Source organism: Aythya marila (genome assembly GCF_965140915.1).
Source record: "Aythya marila genome assembly, chromosome: 2".
Taxonomy (NCBI): Eukaryota; Metazoa; Chordata; class Aves; order Anseriformes; family Anatidae; genus Aythya; species Aythya marila.
This window is the reverse complement of record NC_139043.1, coordinates 52,563,105-52,580,168: the sequence shown is the minus strand read 5'-3', so window position 1 is coordinate 52,580,168 and position 17,064 is coordinate 52,563,105. Positions and strand designations below refer to the sequence as shown.

At 45.7% G+C, this 17,064-nt stretch overlaps 1 protein-coding gene across 1 annotated transcript in view; it reads right to left on the bottom strand.

Annotated features, from left to right (window-relative positions):
* JARID2 (jumonji and AT-rich interaction domain containing 2) overlaps nucleotides 1-4,381 on the bottom strand; it is a 203,632-nt gene extending 199,251 nt beyond the window's left edge. The window contains 1 exon segment of the mRNA XM_082753912.1: nucleotides 3,571-4,381. Coding sequence (XP_082610038.1) covers nucleotides 3,571-3,615 — 45 coding nt within the window. The 5' untranslated portion in view covers nucleotides 3,616-4,381.
* Nucleotides 4,382-17,064: the final 12,683 nt, after the last annotated feature.

The window sequence follows — 17,064 nt, the reverse complement described above, 5'->3', positions numbered from 1 at the left end:
CTCCCTGGGGTGCCTCAACACCATGGCCTGCGCACCCTCAGGGCCTCGCTCGCGTGCCTGACCCCATGGTAGTGCTACAAGCCAGGCACAACCAAGGAGGCAGTCTCTGGCCTGCTGCTCGCAGCGGCCTCAAAGGCACCGTTCGAGGGGATTTTAAAGCTTTAAGGCGCCACTACCAACTGGGGGGGCTCTCCACAGGCCGCCCCAAAGGGACCCACGTCCCCTCAGGGCACCTCCATGGGGAGGAGGAGGTGTCACGCGAGGTGACGGCAGCGACCTTGCTCCATAATCGCGTTTCGCCATCTGCCACCCTGGCAGAGCTGTGCAGGTATTTTGGGACCGTGATCCAGGCCAGATATGCCAAGGCCTGAACCGGGAAGAAGAGGAGACGTGCTCTCTGACGGCACGAAAATGGGCAGAAACACGCACACCTGTGAAAATCACGCTCGAGACTTCAAAGGTTTTCATTTAAGGACTATTAATTCCAAGCGCATACTGAACGCAGTCTGGCTTCTCGGGCGATGCTTTACAAAGCTGTCAGTTTTCTGAGGCTTGAGCCAAAAGGCAATATTTGATATGTAAAGATGTTTGAGAAGGAGGAGGATAAAGTGAGAAGCAAGATTTGAATGAGTCAGCCATGGCTCTTTTAAAAATTAAGCAATAGCGTTTTTAAAGAGCAAGGAGGGGGGGAAAGATGCATATGCGGATTTCCTCATTCCTGGGTTATCAGTTGTGAAGATAATGCAAAGTTTTGGGGAACTTTTAATTACCGCTACTCACGCAGCAGCGAGCGGAGCCACACGACAGCCGCCCGCAGCACGCGGGCTTCACCCCATTGTTCTTGTTACCTTTTTGCTTTCAGAGCTTGTTTCCTGAGCTCTGGAAAGCAAAAAGCCCGAACAGGCTTTGCTTGAGAGCAAGACGGCGGCCTGCAGCTACCCGAATGTCCCGATGATGGGGACATGCCACTGAAATGGGACATTGTTTTGGGGGAGCCGGAGGGGGCTGCTCACCCCAGAACTGGAGCACCAGGGGGCTGTCATGTGTGGGTGCACCCCATCTCCCCCACTTGGTGCTGACTCCATGCAGTGCCAGATGAAACACTATCGTGCTCCACAGCCCCAGAACAGCTCCCAGCTCCCCTCCCTGACCACTCCGCCATGCTGAGCCCACAGGGGTGTGCGACCAGCGGGCTTGGGGTGCCCCATGGGGATACGGGGAGGGCGTCCTGTTTTAGGGAGGGGGCCAGCCTGCCCCTGGGGAAGGTGTGCTGGGGGTGTGGGAGAGCTGGCGGGCTGCCTCCACCTTCCCCTGGGTGGGCAGGCAACAAAAGGCATGGCACGGCATGGCACGGCCGGGGGGGGATGGCACCACGCGTGTCACGCCAGGCAAGGCAGGCATGAGAGCAAGCGGGGCGGGGGCTGCTGGCACCATGGCCCCCTCCCCAGAACCGGCCATGCCATGCCATGCCATGCCATGCCATGCCATGTCGTGCTATGTCGTGCCATGTCGTGCCATGCCACCCCCCCCCCAAGCCCCGCTCTTAGCGCCCCGGGGCCTTCCCCCCCCCCACGCCCCCCCCACGCCCCCGCCCCCGCCCCGCCTGTGACGTCACGCGCGGGCCGAGGCGGCGGAGCGCTCGCACGGCGCGCAGGCCCTTCCCTTTGTGACGTCACGGGCGCGAGGCGAACCTGGCCGGGCGGCGGCGGCGGCGGCGCGGTGGCGGCGGTGGCGGTGTCCGGCGGGGCTCCCGGCGCGGCCCCGGATACCTGTTGCTACCTGGAGGGCCCCCGCCGCCGCAAGCCGGCGAAAAGAAAAAAAAAAAAAAAAAAAAAAAAGCAATAGGAAAAGAAGAACGATAAGGACGGGGTGAAAGGAAATGATAACGGGGAGGAAATGGGGATAAAAAAAACGAAATTCGGGGAAAAATGAAAGGGGGCGAAGTTGCATCGCGGGAGCACGCCCGCGGCGCGCTGCACCCCGTGCCCTGCCCCGGCATTGTCCGCCCCCGCCGGGCCGGGCGACTTTGGGGCGATCCCCCCTTTATCCCCCTCCCCAGCCCCGTTGGCACCGCGGTGTCCCCGTGTCCCCCCCCCCCCCAAAGCCGGGCGCTGCTTTTGTCTGGGCGCCCCCCTCGCCTCGGGGCAGAGTTTCCCCCCCGCACGCCCGATCCCATAAGCTGCAGCCCGGCGGCTCCGGGCTCCCCGTCCCTCTGCAATGCGGATGTATTTTAATTCCAAAAGCCGGCCCCGGGGTGCCCGGCTGCCGCCTAGCACCACAATCCCCCCCGTAACCCCCCATTCTCCTTCCCTGCAGAGCCCGGCGGGGGGTCCAAAACCCACCCACCCATCCCCCTTATTTATATTTTTTTATTATTATTTTTAATTGATTTTTGGGAATGCACAGAACAGCAGCAAGGGGGAAGTGTCCCGAAGGTCACCCGCCCTGCACGGAAACGCACGTACGGCCCCCGCCGACAGCCACGGGCGCCGGCGACACGTACCATAATATAAACTGCAACTTTTCAAGTGTCGCAGCAAACACACCCTAAAAGCGGCCGTGGGGCCGGGTGTCTGCCTGTCTTGTGTGTGTCTGTGTCCCCGTCCCCCCCCCCCCCCCGCCCCAAAACGCCACGCCGGAACGCAGCATTTTTCCCAACGTGCAGATAAAAATCGCGATTCGGTCTGCTGCATATTCGCCTAATCCCCCCCTCGCTTTTTTTTTTTTCCTCCCCCCCCCTTTTTTTTTTTTTTTTTCCCAAACGAAAAGAAAAAAACTCCCCTATGCCAATCAAAACGCAACTGGAGCACGAACAAAAATCTCTCCCCCCCCCCCCCCCCCCCTTTCCCCACGTCCACGTACATTTCTCCCCTTTAAAGGAGCAGACAATCGCGAGGGATCGGCCGGATTTTCAAAAAATAAATAAATATTATTTTTAAAAAAACGAAGCAGAAGCGGAGACCCCGGGCTGCGGCTCCTTCTCCCAAATATTTTTTTTTTTTTTTTCCTCCGAGCCATTTTCCCGTGTGGCACGGCCCGGCCCGGCCACCGGCCGCAAGTTGCAGCAGGCTCCGGGCTGGAGCACCCATGGGTGGCCGGGGGAAGCCGGCGGCACGGCGCTGGCAGCCGCCGTCTCGTTGCATCCCCCCCCCCCCCACCACCACCCCCCCAGCGGCAGCCCCCCGAGCTCCCCGCCTTTCATCGAAAACTAGATGATGATTGTGTCATTTGAGGTCAATACATTTGTGCAGCGGGGGAACCGCCAGGCACAGGCTGGTTTTATAACCCGGCTGGATGGAAGGCTTCCCCGGGAAAAGAAAAAAAAAAAAAAAAAAAGGGGGGGCCTCTGAAACTCCCCCCACCGCACCACAGTATTAAAAAAAAAAAAAAAAAAAAAAAAAAAAGGAAGAAAAAACAACAACAACAACAATAACAAAACACAAAACCCCAAACAAATCCAGCATTACATTTCTGTTAAAAAGCGTAGAGCCGCAGAATTCGCTATAAACTTGACATTCACTGCCATTTCCTAAAACTGGGAGTCAAATGATAGATGTTATGACCACTTACGTATTTCTTTTGAATTATATTCCTCTTGGGTCTTTCTTTGCTCATTCTGGTATCCAAATTCTGATTGCAAAAGGGGACAATTGCTTCATGAATTAAAGCCGCGACAATTAAAAAAAAAAAAATACCGAAAAATCCTGGGGGGGGAGGGGGTTGTTTGTAGTGGTATCTTGTAATCCGACTTTTCTTTCCTCACAATGTGATTCTCCTAGCAATAAATCCGAGGTATGGGGGACGAAAAAAAAAAAAAAAAAAAAAAAAGACGAATGCGAAGGAAACAACAAAAAAAAAAAATTCACTTTAGTGAAACATTATAATGGAAAATTTCCCCCTAAACACAAAAAACGACGCCCTCGATATCCCCTTTTTTCCTTCTCGAGCCACCTAAGCGATCTGCAGGTCCTTAGTGTCAGAGCCGTAGTTACATCTTGGAAAAGGCGAGGGGCCGGAGGGAGAAGATAAATAACGCAAATGTTGGAAGTCACGTTGGCGCTGCTGCAGCAGCAGGGAAAAGCAGCAGAGACAACTCCAGCAGCACCAGCAGCAGCAGCAGCAGCACCAGCAGCAGCTCCAGCAGCAGCAGCAGCAGCAGCAGCAGCGAGGGCTGCACGCACTGTGTGTGTGTGCCTCTGCTCCTCCAGCTCCCCCCCTAACCAATGAGAGCAGCTCTCCGCCAGCAACTTTAAATGGACCTGGGCTGCCTCCTCTCTCTCTCTCTCTCTCTTTTTTTTTTTTTTTTTTTTATAATATATATGTCTGCGTGTGCGCGCGTGTGTATAGAGATATATACAACACAGGCACACGCACACAGCGCCGGGCACCGCTTAGGGCACGCCCACAATTCCCAACCGCGGCGCCAGCCGCAGCACCCGCCCCGAGGTCGCCGCTGCGAGCCCGGGGGGGGGTTGTGGAGGGGGGGGGCGGAATTTGGCGACGCTCCCTCAGCGCGCAGCACGCTCGGCCTCGCCGCCCTGCCCTGCCCCCGCCCCGCCGCCGCCGCCGCCGCCGCCGCCGCCTCCTCCTCCTCCTCCTCCTCCTCCTCCTCCTCCTCCGCTCAGCTCCGCTCCGCTCCGTTCCGTTCCCCGGGGCTCGGCCGTGCGCCGGGGCTCGCCGGGGGCTGGCAGCACCGCGCCTGGCCTCGGGGCTCCGCGCAGGGCCCGGCGATTGTCCGGGCTCCGCGGGAAAGTTGTAGTTCCCTCGCCACAAAATGGCGGCGCCGGCGAACTACATCTCCCGGCGTGCCCCGCGCGCCCCCTCCTCCATGCGCCGCCGCCCATTGGCTGCTCGGCGAGGAACCCACCCCCCCTCCCCTCCCCACCTCGCGGGGCGGGGGCATGGCGCTGAGGAGGAGGAGGAGGAGGAGGAGGAGGAGGAGGAGGAGGAGGAGGAAGATTGATGTGTCTGGGCATGGGGGGGGAGCGGCCACACGAAACTCGGTCGGCCCCGGTGTCAGATCGGGACAGGCCGCCTGGTGCGCCCCCGAGGTAGCCTGAGGTCACCAGCACGCCTCCTCCTCCTCCTCCTCCTCCTCCTCCTCCCATCCCACCTCCAGCCCCACACGCAGGGGTGGGTGCCGATGGGGTTCAGGACTGGAATTTCAATAAAAAGCTATGAGCTGCAAATACTTTTGGTCGTTTTTTTTTTTATTATTATTATTGTGTGTGTGTTTTTGTACGTTTTTTTCTTCTACCAGTGCAAAGAGAGGCGTGCGGATTCACTGAAAGCACAGTGGTTCTGGACAGGGCTTTGCATGGAGAGCCAAGGGGAAGGTGAATTTGTGGCTTCCCCGCTGAAGTGTCAGGAGGATTTAACATAGTCAGTGCCCATTTGTGCTTGTAAGTGTGAGTCACTGCAAAGCACGAGGGAACATAACTCTACCATACCGCATATGCTCATGTATCGCTCCAAACATGCTGCCACGTACTCCAGATGTAGTTTATGTTCATTCAGTTCTGTAGAATAAAACCCCCACCCCATAGGTGAGAAAACTTCTAAGGCCATTGAATGACTCTCCTCAGAAAGTCAGGAGAGCTGAAGCCCCGGAGTCACCCATTAAGTCACTGCTGGCTCCTAGTCTGCTGCTGTAGCCCATAAGGCCTTCCATCCAGCTTCTCTTGAGCACTGTGTGCTCAAGAGAGCACACATTTAACCTAGAAACAGGAGCCAAATTGGGTTTGAAACGCTAAATGGAAAAAATCAAGTTAGGCAATAACTACTTAGTTTTCACTTTGCTTCTTTGTGCTTACCCCTAACGATTTTAGCCGCTTTGTCTAGTCTTATTCGTGAAGTAGTTATGCTGAGAGAAATGACTTTTGCTTGGCCTCATCTAGTATCAAGTTTTTATGGTAATAACTACTTGTGTAATCTTTTGAAGCCTTTACTTTAGGCCTCCTGTAGGAAAATACACGTTATTTCGAAGTGTCAGTATGAAGAGAGGTATTTTTTTGTTCCTTTAAGATGGAAATTTGAGCATTTCTTTTAGTTATGCTGAGCTCTCTGCCCTCGCTGTTTTTTACTTAGGTATTTATGTAGCTTGAAGGCCTAGGACATATTTGGAAGAAAACACTTTTGTCTCGGGTTTTCTTCAGTTAAGAATGATGGGTCTGCAACTTTCTTTCTCTAGGAGACATTTCAGAAAACCGTAAGAGGCAAATATAGTCAGTCGTGTATTTCTAAGTCAACAATTAAGCAAAAGGTTCTTGTAACAAACCCACCTCCCTTTTCTCAAATAGCATAAGGTAGCAAAACCAACTTTTCCTCCTACACACACTTTGGAGATTACTTTCTGGCTGTTCTTATGTCTTGCTGCTGCTATGTTTGTTACTGGCTTTTGTGCCATGTGTTGAACAAGAGCTTACTGTCAGTGCAAACTAATGAATTTTCTTCTCAAGGCTGGGTAACAGAAACCTTTTGCATAGATCCATGGCTGTATTCACATATGTGTGCTGTGTTAGAGAGTATCATACTATGTACATGCTCGGTATCCTGTTTCTGCGTTGGATCTTTCCCTTCTGTTTTAGCTTGTGCACATTTTGGAGACTGACCCTTTAAATACCAAGGTTTGATTGGTTTAAAAAATTAATTAAGTTCTGATACAATAGAATTTAATACTGCTATTACTGATGTCAGTATTTGCCATCACAGTAGGTCACTTTTTTTTTTCTTTTTTTTTTTTTTTCTTCTTTTTCTGGAGAGCTTTAATTTGATGGTGAGTTTCATATCCTGGCCACTTTCAACTCTAGTATTTCTTGAAGATGTTTAAGTGACTAATGTTAACATGGTAGAGTTTTCTTGTGTGTATTTCATTGATTTTTTCATTGAACATAATTGTTTTACGAGGACTTACACGGATTTATAAAGGAGCCCAAAACCTAGATTCCTGTGTTTTACAGCTATTTTTTTACCACTGTCCAGAATAAACCTTTCCAACAACACACAGAGAACAGAACAGGCTCAGTGTCCTGAAACATAATAATGTAGTTCAAAAGGCTTTGGGATTTCTTGGGGGGAAGGGGAGGTGGAGGTAAAATTGTGGGTTGTTTGCATGAGAATAATTCGTTTTATGCATTGTGCATTTGGACTTGTGTATACTAAGCATCTCAGGCACAGTTATCTCCAAGAAATAGGTGAAATGTAGGCACTTTCTAGCACATAAGATAATCTTGTAGTACATAATTCCAGTGAAAAGAGGAAGCTCCATTAAGAAGGAACCTTGGTGATACCTCTCCAGCTACTAGAGCTTTCATGATACTTACCTACTTCACATCTCAACATAGGTAAAATCTCTTTCAGAGGTTGTCGGAAAAGAACATTCCTCGCAGCTGACTTATGTATGACTACTAGTCTTTTTTAATCAGGGACTTTTGCTTTTGAAACTGTTTGGCTTGGAAGGCATGTGTAAATGCAAAGTATTTTGCACTGTCCTCAGAGTTCTCCTGGGAAAAGATCTTCAGTAAGGAAGTGGAGAAGGTCTTGGTATGGTTGCTGGACAAAATTTTAAAAAGAGTATGTAGTTCATAAGGCAAATGACAATCTACCATAAATCAGAGAACAGTCATTTGAGACTTCTATTTTTTTCCTTTTTGGTCAAACAGATAAAACAATAGGCACAGGCAGTACAGGGAAGTCAGAAAGAACATATAGGGTGAATTTGTGAGCCATAATTCACTAGTCAGCAAACAAAGGGCATGATGCCAGACAAGTTCAGCTATAAAAGGAGCCTTGTCTTGGGGGCAGGCTGTGATTGTTTGTGGACAGATGGCTGCTTACCAGTTCATAAAAATAACTTCTGGATACCTTTTCCTCAACTGTGGCATATTTACCTGAATTATGCCTACTTTAAAAAAATAAAAATAATAATTAAAAAAAGACAAGATTAAATTGTCTAGTGTTTAATAGCTTGTTTTGTTTTGTTTTGTTTTATCTGAAAAGGATGCAACTTTGCCTTCTGATATTTAATTCCTTTGTGGATAAAAGCAAAACCTTTTGTAAGCTAAGAAGATGAGGGTGGGAGTAGGTTGGTGGTTTTACACTGAGGATTACAGAACTTGCTTCTAACCCTCATTGTTCAGGTTGGCAATCTTTACAGTAATGCACAAGGAATTCCTATTTTCAGAAGTTTTGATGGCTTCCTAGACACTTGATGTACTGCTCAAACTAGGTTAAAGGATTATGAAAGTAGAAAAAAAAAAAAGTAGGGTTTGTGAAAATCAAAGACATTTCCACACAGTAGTTTTTTTGGTGCCATAAACACCATCACCACTTATGTATCGCGCATTTTGTTTTGTGTTTGAGAAGACAAGAACTTTACCATAAGCAAACAACTCTTTCTTGTAGCAGGTAAGAAAGATGTGAAGACAATCAGAGAGGGGCCTCTTCCAGTAGATGCCCAGAATGCTGAATTTTCTGGAGTAATTCTTGCCTCTGGTTTGAGTCGATGTCAGTATTCCTGTTTCCACATCCCCTAATTTGAATTTCCCTCCTCATCCCCTAATTTGACTTTCCCTCCTCTTTTTTTTTTTTTTTTTTGTCATGTTTTAAACACCTTGTCTTTCCTGTATTCATATTCTCCTCCTTGTTTTCCATGGGTCTTGTGAGTCACACAGCTTACTTCTGCTTACTTGGAGTAGAAAGTTGAAGATAGTGTTACAATACATATCTAAGAGAAAAATGGCTACTGCTATGAATGAATCCCTTACAGAAGAGGGAAGTAGTACTTCCTTTTGTTCGTTCCCATAGGGAAATAGAGATATTGTAGCCAGTTGCTGGCAGGCGGTTTGGCCACTTCCCCACAACCTTTTTTACTTTATAGTTTGTGAAATGTATTTATAAAACACAAACATAATGACCATCCAACATAGTTACCTAGTGCACACACAAGGCACTGCGTCTGCATCTGAGTATTCCCAACAGGCAACTGCTATCATGCACTTAATTTCTACATGTGCCGTGGATTCTGTATCACATGCACGATGGGTCTGGGTTCATGCGATGCAGATTTATGCATGTGATATAAAGTCCTCTCAGCAATTGAGATACGGTGCCTAGCATCTCCTGGATCCTTGAGGCAGCCTTACACACACGTGCAGACAGACACTGCACAGATGGTTAGAGCGAAAGGATATTAAAGTGGCTAAGTTAAGCACTCAAAAGTTACAAAACGCCAGAATTAGGAAATGCTCATGCAATCTTAATTCCATCCATACATCTGTATATTGCTTTATAATAATCTTAAAATAGATTGCATACCTTTCCCCCTCCCCGCCATAGGATGATTGTTTTCTGTACAGTGTATTAAGTGAGTCTGCTCGAGGGATGAATTAGAGTGCATGCTGAAGGAGAATGTTGTCTGTTAAACTCTTACCCCCGTGTGTTCCTATGAATGCAAAATGGGAAGACATAATCTCATTGTTAAAGCCGGAGAAGTTGATTCTCTGCCAAGGAGCGTAATGCTGGATAGGCCATTTACATCAATCTTTAATAGTGGCCAGGTCAGCACTACTAATTTGTACGTAAATAGCTACAGTTGTCGGACAGGTGATGAGTTGTGACTTGTGGCCATCACAGCTCTTTGATCCAAATCTCCTAGTGTGCAGGATACTTTGTTCCCCACTTGAGAATGTGGGAGAGGAGATGGGGAAATAAATATATCTGTGGTTGTTAACGTGTTCCTGTTGTAGGTCATGCATTGTGTTCCTTATTTTATGGGTTCTCTTAGGACTACACATGCATCTGCACCAAAGGTTGCTGGAAGCTGTATTTTTTCAGTACTCAAAGAGTATGCAGTGCACAGTACTCACAAGAATTGCACTTTTGGTACGTTGAGACTCTTCAGATCTTAATTTCTGACTGCCTCTGGACAATCCGTGAACTGGGGCTACTATTCTTTCATTTCACAGAAATGATGAAAATGTAGTGCTTGTGGACAATCAATGATGTTCTTAGTGCGAGCACTGCAGAAAAGGCAGTGTCTCTTCACTTGGCTCTTTGTCTTCTTTTTCTCTGCTGAATTCAGTACTGTCTCAACGTTTCTTCACATTTGATTTCACCACTTTTTATAGCTGGCAAAGTAAGGGTGTTTGTCCTTGCAATATTGTTCAGTGTTTACTGCAGTTTGCTCTGCATCAATTGAGAAATAGGATTGTGGGACAGTAGCCCTTGAGGGGTGTGAATGCATGTAAGCTTAAACGAGAATGGTCAAAGTGGTGAGAAATTCTTTTTTTTTTTAGTTGAGTCAGCAAATGTAACCAGGCCACTGAATTGAAGTAAGGCAATTTTACTCTGAAAGAAGAGCTCAACATGGAAGAAGGGGAACAAGAGCGTGTCTTAGTGGGTGGAAGAAGGAATTGAGAGCAATATTCCACCCTGCCTTTCTTCTCTTTTTTCTGTCTTCTCTTTGCCCATTTGAAAGTTTGTGTTTCTCTTCCCCTCTCCTCTTTCAAAGCCTTTTGAAGAATGTAATGCTTACTTTGAGCCACAGGGAAGATGAGGCTAGCAGGACCAGTGCAATGTAGGTTGTGAGCTGATCATGGTGTTGTAGCATGCTAGAGTTCATCTTTGTAGGCAATAATGATTCTCCTCTCAAGCATTGCACACACTGTGTTTTCTTCCTGGAAAAAAAAAAAAACAGCCCAGTTGCCCACAACTGATTCCAGTTGATGAGTAGTGTGGAAAAGTGGTGAATCAGGCCTCAAGCTTGGCTCCAGCACTGGCACTGGTAGCACTGCTGGTGTCCAGTTTACCAGTCAAAGTTTAGCCATCATTTTGCCTTGTACCCGGCCGTAAATTTCACACATTTGAAACACTGTTTGCATTACAGCCAAGTATAATTAATTTCGAGCACGGTGGAGGCTGTGTGAAGTTTTTAATAAAAGGTCATCTTTGTAAATAACCAAGTAACACAAATAGAGTGGGGGCTCCTGCTGAAAAGACAGAAACACCAATTTATTGCTGTAGCCTTAAGGAAGCTTATCAAGCAATTCAGTGTTTAATAACAACACACATAATGCCTACATCTTGTAAGGTGCTGGATGGTCCCGGCTTCTTTTGTTATTCGACCAGTTTTTGTGGCATGCCAGCACCATACAGCATTAAAACCCTGAAATCATTATGCCAAGAGCAGAGGGAACAAAATAAATTACAGGAACAGCTAACTTGGTTTTAGTAATATCTTTTGTTGCCCAAGAACTTGGATATGTTTATTTCTTGCTTGGGATAGCCAATTATAATAACTCCAGTGGTGGTTTCTGTTGTTTTTATCGAATTTGTAGTATGTGCTGGCTTTGGATGCACATTTTCAAAGTCTTCCACCGATGTGAGCTCAGACAGGCTTTTCTGGAACCGTGTTCTAATTTTTGTTTGGTTCATGCTATGGCTTCTATCATTGCAATGCATATGTAAGCACGGTTGATGCTGATGCAGTAGCTTAGTGTGAGAGGGTAAGATAAAACACCAGCTGTTTCTGAAGACCTCGCCTGCTGCTATCAAGAGGTTCAGGTTAGCAGTATTAAGTGTTACAAGGATCTGTAGGACCTATGTTTTGAACTGCTTTCCTGACGAGAGGGTGGAAATGCACATGCCTGGCTATTTTCGGAATCATTCTTTCTTGAGTGTGCTTATACTTTATGAAATGCGAGCTTGGGGAATATGGATAATAAAGCTGAATTACTGTCCTTGACTGTTTGTAGATTAAGGATATTGGGCATGAGTGAGTTGTGGCAAAAGCTGAATTAGGTTTAAAATAACAGCAACAACAACAGAGAGAGGATGGCCCAATCGAATGCCGCTCTTGTCAATGTAATTCTGAAGGGATTCGGGTACAGCTAAAGATTTGCTTCCTTCACTGATGCGGATGCAGTGCACCAGGAAGGCATCAGGCCCAGTGAAGTTGCCAGCCAGCCAGCTTCCAGGATGCCTGCTGCTGACCAACCCACAAAGACGCAGTTATCTCTGAAACAAGCTGTTTGCTTTATTTCAAAGCCCCAGCGGGCCTGGCTCCTTCCTGCCCAGCAGCAGAGCAGGCTCCCTTCTTGCTTGGTGCCTGGCCTGGGGAAGAGATTGCTTGCTGGCCCGCGAGAGTGGTTCTCGGTAATTGGCTTTCTGGGAGTGCTGTGTGTGAGTATCTGGCTTTTTTAATTGTTTGTTTTATTAAAGTTTGCTTATTGAAGCGAATATCTGGTCACAATGGAAGCATGTTTTTCTGAAGCCTGTGTATTGCCAAGAGAACGGGGTAGAGTACAGACCGGGTTATTGCTTCTCCCGGATCAGAAGTGCGCGCACAGCTCTGCAGGCCCCGTGGGCAGTGTCCCAGCATCTCCTCCCTTCCCCTTTTTACAGGCGAGTTGTGCTGGTTCTGCTGTAGCTGTGGGTCCCTGCAGCCATGCAGGCAGGACGGTGAGGTGGGACTCGCTTCACCCCTGGCATTTCCAAAAAGAGAGGGTTTAGATCCGTATTGCAGGTTGCAGTGTGATACAAGAGCCCCAAAGCTAATTTGGCTCTCTCTGCTTCATCTCACTGAGAAGTAGAGAGGTCGGGCTGAGCTCATTTAGCCAGCTGAAGAGTATGGCTGTTTTCTGTTAGATTACTGCCTGACAATGGTAAATAAGTGCAAAAAAAAAAACAAGTCTGCTTCTAGAACCCAAGGCAGTTTAGCCAGCTTTGCAGCATGCATATACCCAATTAGTTGCGTTTGTTAATTAAAAAGTTTTTAAACTGCCAGCGTTGCCTGTATATTAAAAGTAGGCTTGTCCTTTTGAGTTTCTGTGCCATTCTCACTTTAGCTGGCAGGGGAACACGTACTCCTGCAGCTGCTGTCATTAAAAGTGTGGGCAACAGCCCCAGTAGCCCTTTCTAGCAAGTGCGTGCCTGGTGATTTATATAACCATAATGTGCATCTGGCCTACCTGCACCATGAGATGGCTCATCTTGTGAAGCAGGGCAGATCAATTTTAAAAACAAGATAATCTTGTTTAGGATTGAAGGCTTTTGGAAGTGGAGCATCTCATGACTGTGTAATTATATGTTTGTATGTTGTAGTTTCTCTGCATGGAGTGTAACACAAATAATCTCAAGCTTTCTTAGCAAACAATTCAGGACTAGGGAATTGTGTGGATGAGGAAATGGCGTGGGAACAGACTTACTTACCAGTGAGTCAAAGGCTGGAATTCCCTCTGTAACCAGTAACACTGTCTGGCAACTTACATGCTCAGAGCTGCAGTGGTTTGGTTTGTTGAAACACTTCTCAGGGAGACTGGTTTCGTTCAGTCTTATTGCTAGCCCTAGCTTTCGGCAGCTGAGGAAAACAACTGTTCCTAAGGAGAAGCATGAACTGAAGGTGTGAGGTTAAAACCAAATACCTTGCTGTCCTGAGGAGAGAGCAGCAGGGAGATGGTTTTTAAATCCTGTTTGTGGGATTTGTGTTCTGATCCTTGAGCACTGGTTTCTGTATTTAGAAGCGTGTGTAGTGAGGTCTGTGTCCACAGGGACATGCATGTGTAGGTGCCAGCGTCCATATAGCCACAGCAAAGATTTCTGGTTGGTTGGTTAGTGGCTTGGCCCAGTATTGAAGCGATTACACTTTAACTTTTCCTTTTTTTAGCTTCACCCTTGCTGGACACCCAGATGTGGCACCTTGCTGTGATCCAGCAACACAGCTGGATGCCTTAAGTTTTCTGAAGGGAGGATTTGAGATGGACATCTCTGCTTGGGAGAATTTGTCAGTGTCACATTGCTCCTTGTCCCATGTGCTGCAGGCTGCTGTGTTGCAGGGCTCTTTCCACTGTCAACCTCTAGATTGTTAGTGGGATCCTGCAAGGGCCCTCTGGCAGTCAGGGACCTCTCTGTGCCCATGGCTCAGTTGTTTTCCCCCTCAACCACCTGTGGGGAGAGAATTCCTCACCCACTCCTGTGGCAGATGTGTGTTGGGACAGTAAGGATGTGTGAGATAAACAGGAAGGGTTGCTGTGCTCTTTCATGTCCATGATGGTCATATCAACTGATTCAGAATGGCCAGTGGCTGAGGACTGCTGTCTGTCATCTCCTGCACTTTGGCACCCAGCCTTGCCTTCTCATATCTTGCTTTCAGTCTGCCCCCTCAAGAAGGAAGGAAGGAAGGAAGGAAGGAAGGAAGGAAGGAAGGAAGGAAGGAAGGAAGGAAGGAAGGAAGGAAGGAAGGAAGGAAGGAAGGAAGGAAGGAAGGAAGGAGAAGAAAGAAAGAAAGAAAGAAAGAAAGAAAGAAAGAAAGAAAGAAAGAAAGAAAGAAAGAAAGAAAGAAAGAAAGAAAGAAAGAAAGAAAGAAAGAAAGAAAGAAAGAAAGAAAGAAGAAAGAAAGGAAGAAAGGAAGGAAGAAGAAAGGAAGGAAGAAAGAAAAAGAAAAAAGAAAAAGAAAGAAAGAAAGAAAGAAAGAAAGAAAGAAAGAAAGAAAGAAAGAAAGAAAGAAAGAAAGAAAGAAAGAAAGAAAGAAAGAAAGAAAGAAAGAAAGAAAGAAAGAAAGAAAGAAAGAAAGAAAGAAAGAAAGAAAGAAAGAAAGAAAGAAAGAAAGGAAGGAAGGAAAAGAAAAAAGAAAAAGAAAGAAAGAAAGAAAGAAAGAAAGAAAGAAAGAAAGAGAGAAAGAAAGAAAGAAATAGCTGAAGGGACCTGAACTATTGGTTAGATGATGCAGATTTGGCTAAAATAAACCAACACATATAGTTCTGGCTAGTGGTAGCTGTATGAATAAATGTAACTACCCATGGCTGTGGTGTGGAATCAAGCTACTATAGAAGCAAAGCATGCTTTTCAATAGCCATGCATGACGAAATAGTTATAAATGCATGACTATACGGTGTAGACAGGGGCTGATATATCACTCATTTGTACATTTGTAATTAATTGTAAGAACAAGGTTGTTCTTTCTTTGCTGCCAAGCATGACAGAGATATAACAATCTTATAACTTAAGCTCGTAATAAAATATTGTTGGTAACCTAGCAAAGAAATTTCTTAATTAAGTTTGCTATACAAAATCCCATAATGCTTTCTTATATATATATGGGCGTTGTGTTTTTTTTTTTTTTTTTTTTTTTTATTATTATTATTATTTTTCCTTTTTTTCTGGAACTCCTAAATGACTTTTACATTTGAATATTATCAAAAACAAAATTTCTGATGTTTAAGAAACATTTCTGCATATTTTTTCCATCTGGCTATAATAGAGCATAATTTAAGGCTATGGGCAGAGGAGGGGGTAAATGATGCATGTAATGATTGTTTTAACATTTACAAGAAAATAATTTATTTAAATTGGATTAAGCCTTAATATTATCACACTTTTCTACCTGATTTAACATGGGGGGAGAGGGTGGAAGAAGGGGGAGATGGTGATTTCATGGTAAAGTGTTTTAAGTATTTACTATTTTCTTTTCTTTTTGATCTTCCAGGCATTCTGCCCCACAGCCATGTAAATTTTCCTCCATCTGAATGTTCACTGCCATCTTTTAGATTCCTCTGCTGACAGTGAAGAGGTCACGCTAAATCAAACTGACAGAGAAACTGGACATCAACTTTACCCAGGATGCCCAAATTAATTCTACCGAAACAAAAGGTAAAGGAACAGCAAAGAATAATCTGATTTTGTACATTACCAGTTTTAAGTGCTCCATTCATCACATTAGTAACTCTGCTATACGTATTCAGAGTGAGGCGGAAAAATAAGTATCTGCTTATGACATGAGACCTCAGAGGCTTACAGCTTTTTTTCTGTCCCCAGCAGTTTTCATACCAGCCTAATTATTTCTGCTGAGAATGGGAGTCCATGTCCAAACTTTATCATCTTCATCTAATTCTTTTCCCTGCTCCACAGGAGAGGAATCAAGTGGGATAAATTCTGTATCCATATGGTCCTCAAGCTTTGAGTCTACCGATTGAAGTGTTTTGTTTATAATAGATGCTGGTTTGATGAGAAAAAAAAAAAAAACTACTATAGCTGAAGGAGTTCTATTAGTGGCAGAACAAGCAAAGCCTGGTTTCCTATAGGTTGGTGTCTCATGGTCTGATAGTGAATTACAATTGTCTCTTTTCCTACAGCAGGGTCATTTGTCAGGTCTCTCTCCCATGTGGATTCTTTAATGTTTCATAAGGTTTAAATTCATGTCACAGCCTTTTTTTTTTTCAGGTAGGGCACTTCTAAAATCTTTCTTATCCTAGCTATTTATTTTTACAAAGAACACGGGAATTTTGAAATCTCCGTATCCCTTCTACATTTGGTTGAAATAGAAAAAAAAATAAACTGGAAACTCAGTGTGTGACTGCACAGACTTCAATGTCATAGCAAACCAAGCAAAAATGGTAGTATCTTGCTAAGTACCTTGCCTGGTTTTGGTCTGCATTTAAATTCATACCTCCTGAGAGAAATAAGTTTGGATTACTAGTTAGTCACGTTCATCCTGTAGAGCTACTGTCATCAATGGGGGATGTTCTGGCTTTATGAAGCATCAAAGACCGATTATGTAAATTCTTATTAAAGTGACAAATTTCCTTCCAGTCCTATTTCCATTAAAGTCAATTGTAAGTCTTTCATTGCCCTCAACAGCAGCTAGATTTGCTTTTACAACTGTGATCAGTACTCAAGAGGTTGGGGCAGGCTTATTGCCACCAATGTACTGTTAATCATTGCTATGTAAACCAAGAAGACTTCTTTCCAATTCCATTTTCAGTTCACAAAGCTGGGGGAACTGGAAATCTCATGTTTGTAAACTGAGCAAGTTACTTTTCTCTCTTATAGTGACATAATACTCACAGAACTCCATGATACCTGTTTACTGTAATACATTCACTTTTTAAATTTAAAAGCACGCTTCAGATAAATGGAAGGTTAAGTTCTAAACACATTCTTAGTGTGTACTTGGGAAGAACAGTATCAGTGCAGTACTTTTCACTTTAAAGTTTATGAATTTCTTTTCTTCCCCTTAATTCTGTGAGGTGTCAGTACTGAGAAAGATGAATCATTTATTAGTGGGAGGCC